General features: G+C 41.7%; 1 protein-coding gene across 3 annotated transcripts in view; it reads right to left on the bottom strand.

Annotated features, from left to right (window-relative positions):
- ppp6r2a (protein phosphatase 6, regulatory subunit 2a) overlaps window positions 1-6,829 on the bottom strand; it is a 136,180-nt gene extending 129,351 nt beyond the window's left edge. For 2 of the 3 annotated variants that reach the window (XM_060914264.1, XM_060914265.1), the window contains exon 1: window positions 6,515-6,829. In XM_060914264.1, coding sequence (XP_060770247.1) covers window positions 6,515-6,624 — 110 coding nt within the window. In that variant the 5' untranslated portion in view covers window positions 6,625-6,829. The remainder of the gene's footprint in view (window positions 1-6,514) is intronic. The other variant, XM_060914266.1, reaches the window with a different exon arrangement.
- Window positions 6,830-15,493: the final 8,664 nt, after the last annotated feature.

The raw sequence follows: 15,493 nt of genomic DNA, 5'->3' as shown, positions 1-15,493 counted from the left end.
ACTAAGAACCAGTCCCAAAAGAGTGTCAGTCTCCAGATTCCAGACTTGGAAAACTAAGAGTCAGTCCCCAAAGAGAGCCAGATTCCAGATTCCAGTCTTGGAAAACTAAGAGCCAGTCCCAAAAGAGAGTCAGTTTCCAGATTCCAGTCTTGGAAAACTAAGAGTCAGTCCCAAAAGAGAGCCAGATTCCAGTCTTGGAAAACTAAGAGTCAGTCCCAAAAGAGAGTCAGTTTTCCAAGTTGGGAATCTGGCGACAGACTTTTGGGACTGACTCTTAGTTTTCCAATACTGGAATCTGGAGACTGACTCTTAGTTTTCCAAGTTTGGAACCTGGAAATGGGCACTCTTTTGGGACTGACTCTTAGTTTTCCAAGTCTGGAATCTGGAAACTGACTCTCTTTTGGGACTGACTCTTAGTTTTCCCAAGACGGGAACCTGGAAACTGACACTCTTTTGGGACTGACTCTTAGTTTTCCCAAGACGGGAACCTGGAAACTGACACTCTTTTGGGACTGACTCTTAGTTTTCCAAGTCTGGAATCAGGAAACTGACTCTTAGTCGCCAGATTCCCAACTTGGAAAACTAAGTCAGTGTCCTGATTCCAGTCTTGGAAAACTAAGAGTCAGTCCCAAAAGAGTGTCAGTTTCCAGGTTCCCATCTTGGAAAACTAAGAGTCAGTCCCAAAAGAGTGCCCATTTCCAGATTCCAGACTTGGAAAACTAAGTCAGTTTCCTGATTCCAGACTTGGAAAACTAAGAGTCAGTCCCAAAAGAGAGTCAGTTTCCAGGTTCCCGTCTTGGAAAACTAAGAGTCAGTCCCAAAAGAGAGTCAGTTTCCAGATTCCAAACTTGGAAAATCAAAAAAGTCAAAAAGAGTCAGTTTAAAGATTCCTGGCTTGGAAAACAAAAAGTCACCCTCGAGGTCATGCTGTTGCACTTTAATATCAGCACGGCTGTGATCCGGTTGTCAGCACAAGGCCAAGAACTGTAGCTAATCATAGCTGTGCTGATATTCAGTGCAACAGCACAACCAAGAGTGCGATACTGCTTTTATACAACAGTTCTACAGACAAGACGTTAATATCGAGTAAGTGACATTTTGAGCACAATATGGCCAAACGTTCTGTTTATTTTTGCACAGTGGTTCTCTCACACCGATCTGCACACATGTTAAAGGTGCGTCTGGGAAAACTGTCGTCCCTTCTTATCTTGACCTGATGAGCTTTCATATTTTAAGCCAAAAAAAAGTTTTATTCTTGAAAATTACAGGCTAATTTGTCACGTCTGCTGACGATATTGCTAACTCTACTGTGGGAACCGTTTCAGAGTAGGAAGTGGAGTTTTACCTGCCGAGCACTCTCAGAACACCGCTCGACCAATCAGATTAACGGACTGGAAAGAACCGTTGTACAAAACACATTCTCATGACAGACTGCCTCAAACATCAGGAATATTTTATTATGATTTGTGTTCAGTTGTCATTACCGGCAGCCCCACACACACCAGAATGACCGACAGCCAGGGGGAAAAAAACTCTGAAAAGCAACATGAAGGAGGAGGAGACACGATTCCTAAATATTACACTGCAAAAAATGATCTCGTTGAGAGAAAATCTCTTTAATATGGGTGAATTTATCTATTATTTTTTATTAGAAGTTTACTAGAACTCAAATATAAGATGATTTAGCTCACTTTGAGACGTTTTTACTAATTTCAAGCCTTAAATTTTCTTATTCTATTGGCAGATAATTTTGCTCATTTTAAGCATTCAATTCTAGAAAGAAGCTAAATTATCTGCCAATAGAAGGCAAGGCAAGTTTATTTGTATAGCGCATTTCATACACACAGGCAATTCAATGTGCTTCACAAAAAATAAAAGCATAAGAACAGTAACAAAGAATTAAAGTAAAAGTAAAATCATTAAAATCCAAAATTAAAAAGAAATTAAAATAACGAATTAAAGTAAAATCATTAAAATCTAAATTAAAAGAAATTATGTTAAAGGAAATTAATTACACTTTAGGTAAAAATTAATCAAGTGAAAGCATCTGAAAACAGCTTTGTCTTGAGCCTGGATTTAAAACTAACAACAGTAGGAGCATTTTTGATATCATCTGGAAGTTGGTTCCAAAACTTAGCAGCATAGCAACTAAAGGCTGCTTCACCACACTTCGTTTTGACAGCTGCTATTACTAGCAAGTTTTTCTCTTGTGATCTAATGCCGCTTTTCCACTACAAACGCGGCTGAGCCGTGCCGTGCCGAGTCGAGCTGAGTCGGGCTGAGCGGGGCTGTTGGAGTTGCATTTCGACTACAACCGCGCTGAACCGTGCTGGCTGGAAGTGGGTGGACACATTGGGTGGAGTTAGCGAAAGTGGGTGGACGTCAGGTGATGTCGTTAAGCAGCGCAAACAGTGACATCAGTGACAGTGGCGGAACAAGTCAGAGCCGGGCCGGGGGCGGGGCAAATGACCGGGCCCTTTATTAAAGCTTATCATAACATCATTTTAGGTTACAAAATGTCCGCAACTGCGGTGTTTACCAATTTCAACACTACCGGGTGCAACTATGTTATTTAGTACATCAAGTCCTTCAAACGAACATGTAACTCAGAAACAAAAAACATTAGGATACTGTACATGGCTCATAATAAAACATCAATAGCCTATACTGCGCACATTATTTGAAGGGCATACGAATGAGCGCTCAGAGTGGTGACAGGAAGAGTCAGAAATAAAAGGAGGGCGGTGCAAACCTCACTGAATGCACTGTGTTTACCAATTTCAACACTCCGGGGTGCAACTGTTATTTTGTACATTAAGTCCTTCAAACGAACATGTAACTCAGAAACAAAAAAACATTCGGCGACATACTGTACATGGCTCATAATAAAACATCAATAGCCTACTGCGCGCATTATTTGAAGGGCATACGACGAGCCTTGCGCTCCGCGAACTCGTCCACGATGCTCTGTATGTCACTGATTCAGTGAGCTTTTAAGCGGTAGTCTCACAACCCGGATAGTAAACAATAAACATGGAGGACATGGAGTTGTTAGTGTTGCTGGTCTTGGTGCTGTGGCTTGTTGTCACCGACAACGCCAACAGATACTGGCAAGAGCGTATAGATGAGGCGAGGCGCATAAGGCTTCAGAAATTCTCGTAATTCGTAATTATTCTTCTTCCGGGTTTGCGGTGTTTACAGATCCCAGCGCGCTCGCGGGGCGTGTGTGGGCATGTGAGGACACTTCTCCTCACCAATCAGTGCACAGGGGAGTGTCTGCTCACGCCCCCAGCCTCACTCGGCACGGTTTGGCTCGCTTCAGCCCCACTCCAAAACGGTGCGAGTTTTAGGGGCTAAGCAGGGCTGAAACGAGCCGAGTCGTGCTGGTTTTTGGTAGTCGAAACGCGAGCCGTGTCGGGCTGAAGCGAGCTGAAGTGAGCTGAAAAAGGGTAGTGGAAAAGGGCTATTAGAGACCTAGTTGGTGCATATAATTGAAACATATCCAGTAGGTAGCTGGGTCCCATCCCATTTAATGTTTTAAATAGAACTAATGCCTTAAAGTCAATTCTATGGAGCACTTGCATGTAACGTCACAGCCGATCCAGATTGTGACAGACGCCATCTTGTCGGTCAAACACCATATTTCCGCCTTCTACTTCTACCTTTTCTTCCGAAAAACCCTACTATATACAATTCTACTACAACGGCTGCGGCTACAAGCTCTCCCTACCTGTGCACGTTTATGGTTTTTGTGTGTATTTTTGCGTGTTGTTCGTCTGTACCGGACTTCAATATCCACTACAACCGTATGGACTTACTGGACATTGGTTTCCAGCAGAAAATGACGGTTTGTAGCGATTTCCATCGCATGCACAACATTCCGGACGAGATAGCGAGACCAGCGGGGTCTCCGTGGATTGTTATCGGAAGCAAAGCGAAGGAGGCGGCGCCGGGAGCGGAAGCAAAAGCGAGGCTGCAGGCAGAGCCGGCCTGTTGACTAAGCTCAGAAAACAACCACTCAAATCTCCACTACTAAGCCTCTACCTCTCCAACGCCAGATCCATGGTAAACAACACGGACGATTTGGAATTACAGCTGGAATTACCTTATTCTATTCTAGAAATCGGCTGGTCAGTGCTATACTCAATACTTAAGTGACTTACCCGTCCAATGAGGACTGTTATTTTCTTGTTTACAAGATGCCATCTGAGTCGCTGACAAATCCTGAATTTCTGTAAAGATAACTGTCCAGAGATTTATAAGCACGCAGTGCTTCACCACTGAACAGCGAGGGAAAGTTAATGAGGTAATTATACACGTATTCTGCTGGCAGTTCAAAATCCACTGACACGGTCGTGAAAACTCCGTCCGGTAAGCCATAAGGGTCACTAATCTGTAGATCCTTTATTTTAGACATATATCTAGTTATCTATTCATTAGAAAAATGAGCCGTGTAGTCCGTCGGTTGAAATTGATCCATTCTGTACACGAGTGCAGCAGTATTCAGCAGTGTTTTTTACCGACAAGATGGCAGCTGCGTACTTTCCGGTCACGTGACTGCAAGATCTCTATAGCTCACTGGGAGCCAGTGCTTAGGATTGGAGTGATATGGACTACCCTTTTTGTTCTTGTAAGAACCCTTGCTGCTGCATTTTGGATTAGTTGATGGTCTTTTTTGGAAGACCTGTGAAAAGGCTACTGCAGTAATCAACCCTACTGGAGATGAAAGCATGAATAAGTTTTTCTAGATCATGCTTTGACTTTTTTTTTCTCATATGAATATTAATTTTAGAATAGGGCAATTCCATGTAAATGTCAACCTCACCATGCAAAAATAAAGCAACATGTAATACATCAAAACCACTCCCAGAGATATCACCTAGGCCTGTATTTTACAGATGTGAATAAGTTGAACCAATTTGTCACAAGAATTGTTCCCTTCGCCTTAATATGTCAGTCTTTCTTTCTTATAATGTAAAACCCAAGCTAAAATCAACTTTGATCATGTACAATTCTATATTATTGCCACAAGCCACAGAAATGTATGCTAAAATCCACAAAACAATAGCCATCCTAAATATTATTTAAGAACTTTGATAGTTTTAGCTGATATTTAGAGAGTTTTTCAAAGGGTTATGGTGGTTAAATTGCTGATTTTCTAAACATATGCCATGTCTATTTCAGACGCGTCACATCCATAACGGAATTTCGTCACATCCATAACGCTGACTTTTCCTTCTGAAACTCTGCATGAAATACAAAATATTTTAAACAAAGATTTTTTAATATTCACCTTGGACCCCTCTATCAAACGGATATCTCCATTTCGACATTAGGTTTACAATTTCACAGAGTTTGATAAAAATGTACAGTCACCCAAGAAAAGTGATACTTTTTCTGTCACATCCATAACGCATCTTTTATTGGCATTTTCTGGCATGCCCTAGATGTACTATGGGAATTGTTCTTGTTCTATCACTTCTCCAGCCTTAAAATATGCAACACCTGTTTAAATACTGGGAGACAATAAAACATGCACTGGGTCATTTGTTGCCATTTTGAGTTCAAGTGTCACGTCCATAACGCTGGAATTGCTCAATAAGAAAATTTAAGGCTTGAAATTAGTAAAAACGTCTCAAAGTAAGCTAAATAATCTTATATTCGAGTTCTAGTAAACCTCTAATAAGAAATAATCGATAAATTCACCCATATTAAGAGATTTCCTCTCAACGAGAGATCATGTTTTGCAGTGCAGACCAGTGAGTCCACTGTTTCCTCATCTGCTTGAAAGAGGAAGAATACACACTAGATCATAGAGTGTCAGATTTAAGAGGCAAAATTAATATTCATATGAAAAAAAGAGTCAATATTAATGATGGTCCTGAGCCTGAACACTCTACACACACCTCAAATCATGACACAGTAAACTACTTCAACTGTCTGAACTCAAACACATGACTCACATGGAGCAAGCTCTCTGCAGTTACAATAAAAGTTAACGAATAAAAGGTCTAAAGTACTATAAACCAGTGTAGCCGTGTTAGTACTTAACAGTTTGGAAATATTTCAACGTCCATAAAACAGGCTTAAACCTACAGCATTTGAAAATAATCCGATTTGTTGTTTTTACATCACAAGTTGTGTGTGTGAAGTTTGTTTATTAGTGCCTCAGCAACCCGAGGCCTCATTAAAGCAAACAGAGCCACACCACTGACGTTAGCTTAGCATAGCTAGCCAGGTTCATTAGCCGTGTTGAAAAACAAATCATTCGGACAGTAAAGTTTTAGTTCGTTAAAGTTGATCTCGCAACCGATTAAACAGAAGACTTAGAAGTGTGTCGCTGTGTGTTAAGTGACACTATTTACCCCTGATTGTGTTAGCTTGGAAAACGTCACCAAGACACGAAAAGTGAAGTTTAAAGTGAAGTAAACACATTTCCGTGAGGATGAGAGACATCAGATTCGAGACAGAACAAGCCGCAGAGCGACATCACTGTGATTTTACACAAACTTACCTCAAGCTCAGCGTGGAGTTTAACTGCTCTCTCTCTCTCTCACACACACACACACACACACAGCGGATCTGTTTTGCTTCTGAAGCTATAAAACAGCAGCTCTCTGGCATCAACTACGTTCTACAGACTCTGCAACAGCTGCAAAGCTATCTCTCCCAGGCCACACACATGATGCACTACAAATCACTAAACTATCAACGAACTTCGAGCTTCACATGCAAGCAAAAAAAGTCATATTCTTCAATTCAAAATGGCGAACTCTACCAAGAGTTTCAAAACCACCCAAACCTCCCTACACACCAGGGGGCGCCAGTACGCCACATCCTCCTCCTCCTCCTTCTTCTTCTGCTGCTGCTTCTTCTTCTTCTTCTTGAGCAACCACCAGTTCATCGTCACCTACTGGTTTGAAGCAGGGGCGATTCTAGCATCTGATCTTTGGGGGTGCTTAGCCCCCAGAGCTGACAGAGGCACCTGGCTTGAACGACAGTGTTTCCACGTTTATTCCGCATTTAGACTAGACTTAACTAGACAAGAAGATTAGACTAGACAAGACTAGACTTATGCAATGTTTTAACAGAACCTGACCCAATAAACTATGATATCTACACATTTACAATCACTGACACAAATATGGCCCTTTTCCACTACCCTTTTTCAGCTCACTTCAGCCCGACACGGCTCGCGTTTCGACTACCAAAAACCAGCACGACTCAGCTCGCTTCAGCCCTGCTTAGCCCCTAAAACTCGCACCGTTTTGGAGTGGGGCTGAAGCGAGCCAAACCGTGCCGAGTGAGGCTGGGGGCGTGAGGAGACACTCCCCTGTGCACTGATTGGTGAGGAGGAGTGCTGTAGTCGAAATGCAACTCCAACAGCCCCGCTCAGCCCGACTCAGCTCGACTCGGCACGGCACGGCTCAGCCGCGTTTGTAGTGGAAAAGCGGCAATATTTACGTTATATTTTTAACTAAAGACCTACTACTGCATTTGTAATGTTGGAGCTATTCATTTTGAACAGTGGTAATTGTTAATTAATGTGTTATTGTGTATTGTGTAATAATAGTGTGTATTATTATGATTTTACATTAGTTTACATTAGTTTATATTTTTTGTTGATAAGCATGATAAGAATGATAAGCAAACGTAAACGCTATGTTACATTAAATAAAATTGACTAACACACGGTGGTCTAGCACCGTAGCACTTTTACAGCTCTGCACAAAAGTATCTCGATATGGATGATAAATGTCGTTTTTATCATTCTGTTCATAGACCAGGGAACATCAATATTGCATTATGCATATTATTGTGTTGTGTTTAACAATTGTAACTCCAGTCCGTACCTTCACATCTCGCTATGCCAGTAATACTCAGGTGCTACTTCGAATTCCTCATCAGCGTGGAATCCAGTTCAAAAAAACACCATGTCGTAGCAAGCGCTCGCACGGACAGGCAACCCAATCAGAGGGGACGCAAGGAGGAGAGGTATTTTACTGCTCATAGAACTATCACGTAACAGGTGAATTCAAGAACACACACGCCCGCGCACACATTCATTGCGCAGTGCGCAAGGGCACTTATTTCTGAAAATTACGTCCAAAAGCAGTGTTTTTGAGGGTGCTGAGCTAGGGGGTGCTGAGCTCGTTTTTGGGGGTGCTTGAGCACCCCCAAAAATAGGCTAAACACGCCCCTGGTTTGAAGTGTGAAAAAGAAAAGATTTCCTAAAACCAACTGACCTTATGGTCTACTTGCACAAAAATTATACAGTGGTGCTTGAAAGTTTGTGAACCCTTTAGAATTTTCTATATATCTCATCTCATCATCTCTAGCCGCTTTATCCTGTTCTACAGGGTTGCAGGCAAGCTGGAGCCTATCCCAGCTGACTACGGGCGAAAGGCGGGGTACACCCTGGACAAGTCGCCAGGTCATCACAGGGCTGACACATAGACACAGACAACCATTCACACTCACATTCACACCTACGCTCAATTTAGAGTCACCAGTTAACCTAACCTGCATGTCTTTGGACTGTGGGGGAAACCGGAGCACCCGGAGGAAACCCACGCGGACAACATGCAAACTCCGCACAGAAAGGCCCTCGCCGGCCATGGGGCTCGAACCCGGACCTTCTTGCTTTGAGGCGACAATGCTGCCGCTCTATTACATATCTGTGAGTGGCAAAAGTATGTGAACCTTTGCTTCTGGTATCTCCCCCCTTGTGCAGCAATAACTGCAACTAAATGTTTCCGGTAACTGTTGATCAGTCCTGCACACCAGCTTGGAGGAATTTTAGCATGTTCCTCCATACAGAACAGCTTCAACTCTGGGATGTTGGTGGGTTTCCTGACATGAACTGCTTGCTTCAGGTCCTTCCACAACATTTTGATTGGCTTAAGGTCAGGACTTTGACTTGGCCATTCCAAAACATTAACTTTATTCTTCTTTAACCATTCTTTGGTAGAACGACTTGTGAGGTTAGGGTCGTTGTCTTGCCACATGACCCACCTTCTCTTGAGATTCAGTTCATGGACAGATGTCCTGATATTTTCCTTTAGAATTCGCTGGTATAATTCGGAATTCATTGTTCCATCAATGATGGCAAGCCGTCCTGGCCCAGATGCAGCAAAACAGGCCCAAACCATGATACTACCACCACCATGTTTCACAGATGGGATAAGGTTCTTATGCTGGAATACAGTGTTTTCCTTTCTCCAAACATAACGCTTCTCATATAAACTAAAAAGTTCTATTTTGGTCTCATCTGTCCACAAAACATTTTTCCAATAGCCTTCTGGCTTGTCCATGTGATCTTTGGCAAACTGCAGATGAGCAGCAATGTTCTTTTTGGAGAGCAGTGGCTTTCTCCTTGCAATCCTGCCATGCACACCATTGTTGTTCAGTGTTCTCCTCATGTTCATACTCACATTCACACCTACAGTCAATTTAGAGCCACCAATTAGCCTAACCTGCATGTCTTTGGACTGTGGGGGAAACCGGAGCACCCGGAGGAAACCCACACAGACACAGGGAGAACATGCAAACTCCACACAGAAAGGCCCCCGTCGGCCCCTGGGCTCGAACCGAGAACCTTCTTGCTGTGAGGCGACAGTGCTAACCACTACGCCATGGTGGATTCTGGAGTGGATAATGTCTGTACTTCAGAATTAAGTATGAAATACTTCTTTCTCCGGCAGCACGGTGGTGTAGTTAGCACTGTCACCTCACAGCAAGAAGGTCCTGGGTTCAAGCCCAGCAGCTGGCAAGGGCCTTTCTGTGTGGAGTTTGCATGTTCTCCCCGTGTCCGCGTGGGTTTCCTCCGGGTGCTCCGGTTTCCCCCACAGTCCAAAGACATGCAGGTTAGGTTAACTGGTGACTCTAAATTGACCGTAGGTGTGAATGGTTGTCTGTGTCTATGTGTCAGCCCTGTGATGACCTGGCGACTTGTCCAGGGTGTACCCCGCCTTTCACCCATAGTCAGCTGGGATAGGCTCCAGCTTGCCTGCGACCCTGTAGAAGGATAAAGCGGCTAGAGATAATGAGATGAGATGAGAATGTACAGCATACATCCTTAATAAAAAAAAACAACACTAGAATTTGGTGCACAAGTTTTAATTTTCTTTGGGTTTTCTGAAATCAACATAGGGTCAGAAATATACATACAGCACATCTAATATTTGGGTAAAATGTCTCTTCGCAAGATTCACCTTGACCAAACATTTTTGTTTACCATGAACAAGCTTCTGGCAGATTTCTGGTTGGATATTTCACGACTCTTCATGGTAGAATCGGTAGAGTTCAATGAACTTTGTTTTTTTTCTTGGCATGGACTCGACTTATAAGCACAGTCCATATCAATAGGGTTGAAGTCAGGACTTGTTTTAAGCTTAATGTTAGCCTGCTTTATCCACCACAACCAGCTCTGATGCATGTTTGGGTTCATTGTCCTGTTGTAACTCCCAAGTAGGTCCCAAGTCGTGTTCAAGTTTCTGATGGTTTATGCTGAAGAATTCTGAGGTAGTCCTCCTTCTTCATTACTCCATTCACTTTGTGCAATGAACTAGTTCCACTGGCAGCAAAATAGCCCCAGAGCGTGATGATGCTACTATTCCTCTGTACATGATGGTCATTGTGGCCAAACAACTCAATCTTTGTCTCATCTGACCATACAGCTATCCTCCAGAAGGCTTTTTTCTTTGTCCGCGTGGTCAGCTTCAAACTTTAGTTAAGTTTGAAGGTGTCAATTATGGAGCAGGGGGTTATTTCTTGGATAGCAGCCTCTTAGTCCATGGTGATGTAAAAGTCACTGAACTGTCGACAGTGACCCATCAGCTTCCAGTTCATGGCAGTGCTGTGCCATGGTGGTTCCCAGGTTGTTCCTGACCATCCAAACCAATTTCCTTTCAGCAGAAGGTGACAGTTTGGGTTTTCTTGAAGCAAAGTGGCTTGACAAAGTGACTACACCTCACAATAACTTGCATACAGTTGTTTAAACTTATCTTGGAATTTGCAGTTGTTTAGAAATGGCTCCAAGAGACATTCCGGAGTTGTGTACATCTGCAGTCCTCTTTCCCAGATCTGCACTGAGCTCTTTGGACTTTCCCATTGTATTGTGTGTTGGTCAATCCAATGAGTCCTATAAACAAACCCTTTTTATGAAGGCACAGAGAAGCTACCAGCTGTAGTCAATCATGATCATGAACAGGAAGTTAAGAGGCCTCAGCCTTGGCAAGATAAGAGACATTTTGGAAGTTTCAGCACCTCTGAATTAATAATCTAAGTGAGCGTATGTAAATTTTTGACAACTGGGACTGGGAAAACACTGGGAATGACATCATCAGAGTGAAATATCAGGAATTATTATACATACAGGACACTTTTTCCATGGAATAAAAAACATGTATTCTATTCCCTTCTAATGAGTTTCATTCATTTGGTTCAATAGCATACAATATTGTTATCATATAGCTTATCCTATGTGTATTGCATCACTCTACCCAATGGAGAATGAGCGTTGAATATAGTTTACAATATTGTACGTTGTCAAGACAACATGACGTCACATGTCGGAGCTGATGCGAATATTCAGTGAGAAAGTTTTCTGCTGTGCATGCGCAGAACCATTTCTTTGTTTGCTGGGAAAGATAAAGATTAGGCTCATCTAGTGCTAGGATTAGCTATGTTATAATTAAGCACTAAATAAATCAACTAAAAACTGAAACTAAAGACACACTGAACACCCAAAAGACTACAAAAACTTCATTAGATATTCTTCATGCTTATTTGCAAGTAGTGGCGAACCATTACTATTAGATCTGGGACTTCAGCTCAGTCAAAACTTAGCCAGCCACACCAAAAAAGCAACAGGGCAAAAGATTTTGCAAGGGATTAGCGGCAGGCTGTCAGATCGCTCCGTTGTGTGTAGTTGTCAATGTGGATTTTAAAAGTAACTAAGTAAATTACATCGGGAAATGAATACTTAAGTCTGAGTGAAAAATAGTGTGGCGAGCGTGTGTGGAAGAAGAGTCTGGAGACAGAAATCTTAGGTTCTCGGTCGTTAGCCTGTGCTACTTGCCCTCGATAGCACTGACTTGACTGCTTTATTAGCTTTCACTAACACTACTGATGAATGCTACACTGGCTAAAAGATGATTTCACTGCTGCACTGACAGCGCTGACTCACCGTTACACCCATGTTGGCCTTCAAGAAGGCCGAGGATGATAAAATTTTGGTCCCTCCCACTATAAATCAAAATCTGATCGGTTAATTCATCTGTCACTTCCTACATAAACATACACTGCCATGGCCTTCTGTCCTGGCAATTAAGTTCTAACCGATGAGTGATCCAACGCTAAACTTTTCTCAGCTTAGAGACAACAAACAAAAAAATCTCATTGGATAACTTGATTTTAATGTTTTCAGGACAATAACCCTTTCATTTCTGAAGCAACTTTGATAGAAAATGAGGCCAAATTAGAAGAGAATAATTTTAATGAAATTATGAAAGAATGAAAGCAATTAATGAATGAATGAAATTAAATAACATTCGAAATGCTGATATGTTTGGGCCTTCTCTGAAGGCCGAGAAGGCCCTGATGGTTCCCCTTTGTTTCCAAGAGAAAAACATACCAATGGACATCGAAAACTGGAAAGGAGAGGGTATAATCAGGGTGCGATTTGTCAAAAAACCAGAAGGGGGGATGTTTTTTTTTTTTAATCATGAAACGTCACAAAATTAAGGTAACAATAGGCTAACAGCTCAATAACATCCGATGATATCAAATGAATAACACTAAATGAAAACGAACACTAAACCAGAGATAGTAAATTCATCTTCCTATCTCTCTGACTAAATACACGAACACTAACACACAACAAAGTTCGCATTGCTTGTCGCGTTGCTGTGATGTTTCTCTCCCTCCGGATTAAATGGACAGTGACTCAAAAATCACTAAAATACATGAATACTAAATGAACAATTTGCTCTGATGGCGCAGTTCACATTGTGCGCAGCTTTCCGATTTAAACTGTTTTTTTCTCATCCTTATACTTCCTGTTTCATGGACTGTAACGGATTTGCTTATTTAGTAATTTTAATACAGAATTTACTTTGAAATTATAATCAGACACTCCAACGTCCCCCCTAAAAAAAAAATCGGCCGTGAAAAAGGCGGCATCCGCCAAAAGGCGCGCTGTTTGCATCCCTGCATAGAACGCAAAGATATTGTTATTATCTACAATGTATCTATTTGCTGGGGACGTTCATGAACATCAAAGCTGCCACTTCGGGTCATTTTGAAAGTGAGTGCAATGCAGACCATAGAAAACTGTGTCACAACATGCCTGTCATGTCAACTTTTTTTTTGGTTTGTTTGTTTTATTGACGGGGTTGTCCCCGAGGATTTTTTTTCAGCAGAGATAAAAACCAGAGGGGGGGATGATCCCCCCCCATCCCCCCCAGCAAATCGCACCCAGGGTATTATAATAATAATAATAATAATAATAATAATAATAATGGCTTTTTTTCGTGTATATCAGATACACTTTGACTGGTTCAGTATCATGCTAGCTGAATGGAATATATCTGATATACCCTCCAAAAAAGCCAGGCAATATTATTTGAATATGTCACTCAGATCCATGATGTATTCTGTATGAAACATACGAGTTCTTCAACACGAGAAGATCAACTTCATATCTTCAAGCCAATGTGTGATTTTCTTTTTATTATATAGACACATTTACAAACAAAAAGTACCCAAATTTATCAAAACACAATTTCTTTCAGTGATTTCCTCGCAAGTGACATTTAGAGATTTATGTCCCGGTTTTGGTTCTCCATGTCCTGGATGTAGTTCATATGAAAAATACGAGTGGTATATTTCCCAGTAAAACACTTGTTTCCATAGCAAACCCTGACAGCAGTGAGCAGCCCAGGGAGTAGGTGGGTGTTAGATGCATTGCTCAAGGACACTTCAGCCATTCCTGCTGGTCCAGGTAATTGAACCAGCAACATTTTGGTTGAAAAGCTGTTTCTTTAATCTTTAAGCCATGGCTTCCTCATGGCTTGAACATAACATAACATAACATAACATAACATAACATAACATAACATAACATAACATAACATAACATAACATAACATAACATATAACATAACATAAAATGAAATACATTTTACAAAGAATGTCAGAGGAAAGTCCATTTCGTGTGTACTCCAGTATCTAAAAGGAAGTAAGAAATTTGATTGATTTCCCATCCATTATCTGTAGCCGCTTATCCTGTGCAGGGTCGCAGGCAAGCGGGAGCCTATCCCAGCTGACTATGGGCGAGAGGTGGGGTACACCCTGGAAAAGTCATCAAATCATCGCAGGGCTGACACATAGGGACAGACAACCATTCACACTCACACCTACGGTCAATTTAGAGCCACCAATTAGCCTAACCTGCATGTCTTTGGACTGTCAGGGAAAGCAGAGCACACCCACGCAGACACGGGGAGAACATGCAAACTCCACACAGAAAGGCCCTTGTCGGCCACTGGGCTCGAACCCAGAACCTTCTTGCTGTGAAGCAACAGTGCTAACCACTGCACCATCATGCCACCATTTATAATCATGCTATCTGTTATCACCCAGATGAGGATAGGTTTCCTTCTGAGTCTGGTTCTTCTCAAGGTTTCTTCCTCATGATGTCTCAGGGAGTTTTTCCTTGCCTCTCTTGCCTCAGACTTGTTCATTAGGGATAAATTTATTAGTGAATATGTTTTAAATCTTCATTTTTCTATAAAGCTGCTTTGCAACAATGTCTATTGTTTAAAAATCTATACGAATATAATTTAAGAAGACTAAGCATTAATAAAAAAAAAACATTGATGAGGAATATTATAAATAAGACTATACAACAATAAAAAATGTAGAATTTGTTTGATTTTACTTATATTTTTAAATGAATTTGATCAAATATGGTAGTTTATCCCACTTGCACTAAAATCAACATAATTATTTTAAATTAATTAATGCTGGGTACGTATTGTTTTCTATGATAGAGGGGAAGTTAATCATGTAAGACAAGCTTTTGGTCTTAGATTCATTATGCTCCATAACTAGAACATTAAAAAAAAATCCCAATCAAACTTTCCAACTTCCATCAACAGGTTATTTTGGCATGAGCCCTGCTTTACAAGCACAACTTCTATAATAATAATAATAATAATAATAATAATAATAGGGTGGCACGGTGGTGTAGTGGTTAGCGCTGTCACCTCACAGCAAGAAGGTCTGGGTTCGAGCCCCATGGCCGACGAGGGCCTTTCTGTGCGGAGTTTGCATGTTCTCCCCGTGTCCGCGTGGGTTTCCTCCGGGTGCTCCGGTTTCCCCCACAGTCCAAAGACATGCAGGTTAGGTTAACTGGTGACTCTAAATTGACCGTAGGTGTGAATGTGAGTGTGAATGGTTGTCTGTGTCTATGTGTCAGCCCTGTGAT

The sequence above is a fragment of the Neoarius graeffei genome, chromosome 2, assembly GCF_027579695.1.
Source record: "Neoarius graeffei isolate fNeoGra1 chromosome 2, fNeoGra1.pri, whole genome shotgun sequence".
NCBI classification, from domain to species: Eukaryota; Metazoa; Chordata; class Actinopteri; order Siluriformes; family Ariidae; genus Neoarius; species Neoarius graeffei.
This window is presented reverse-complemented; position numbering and strand designations above follow the sequence as displayed.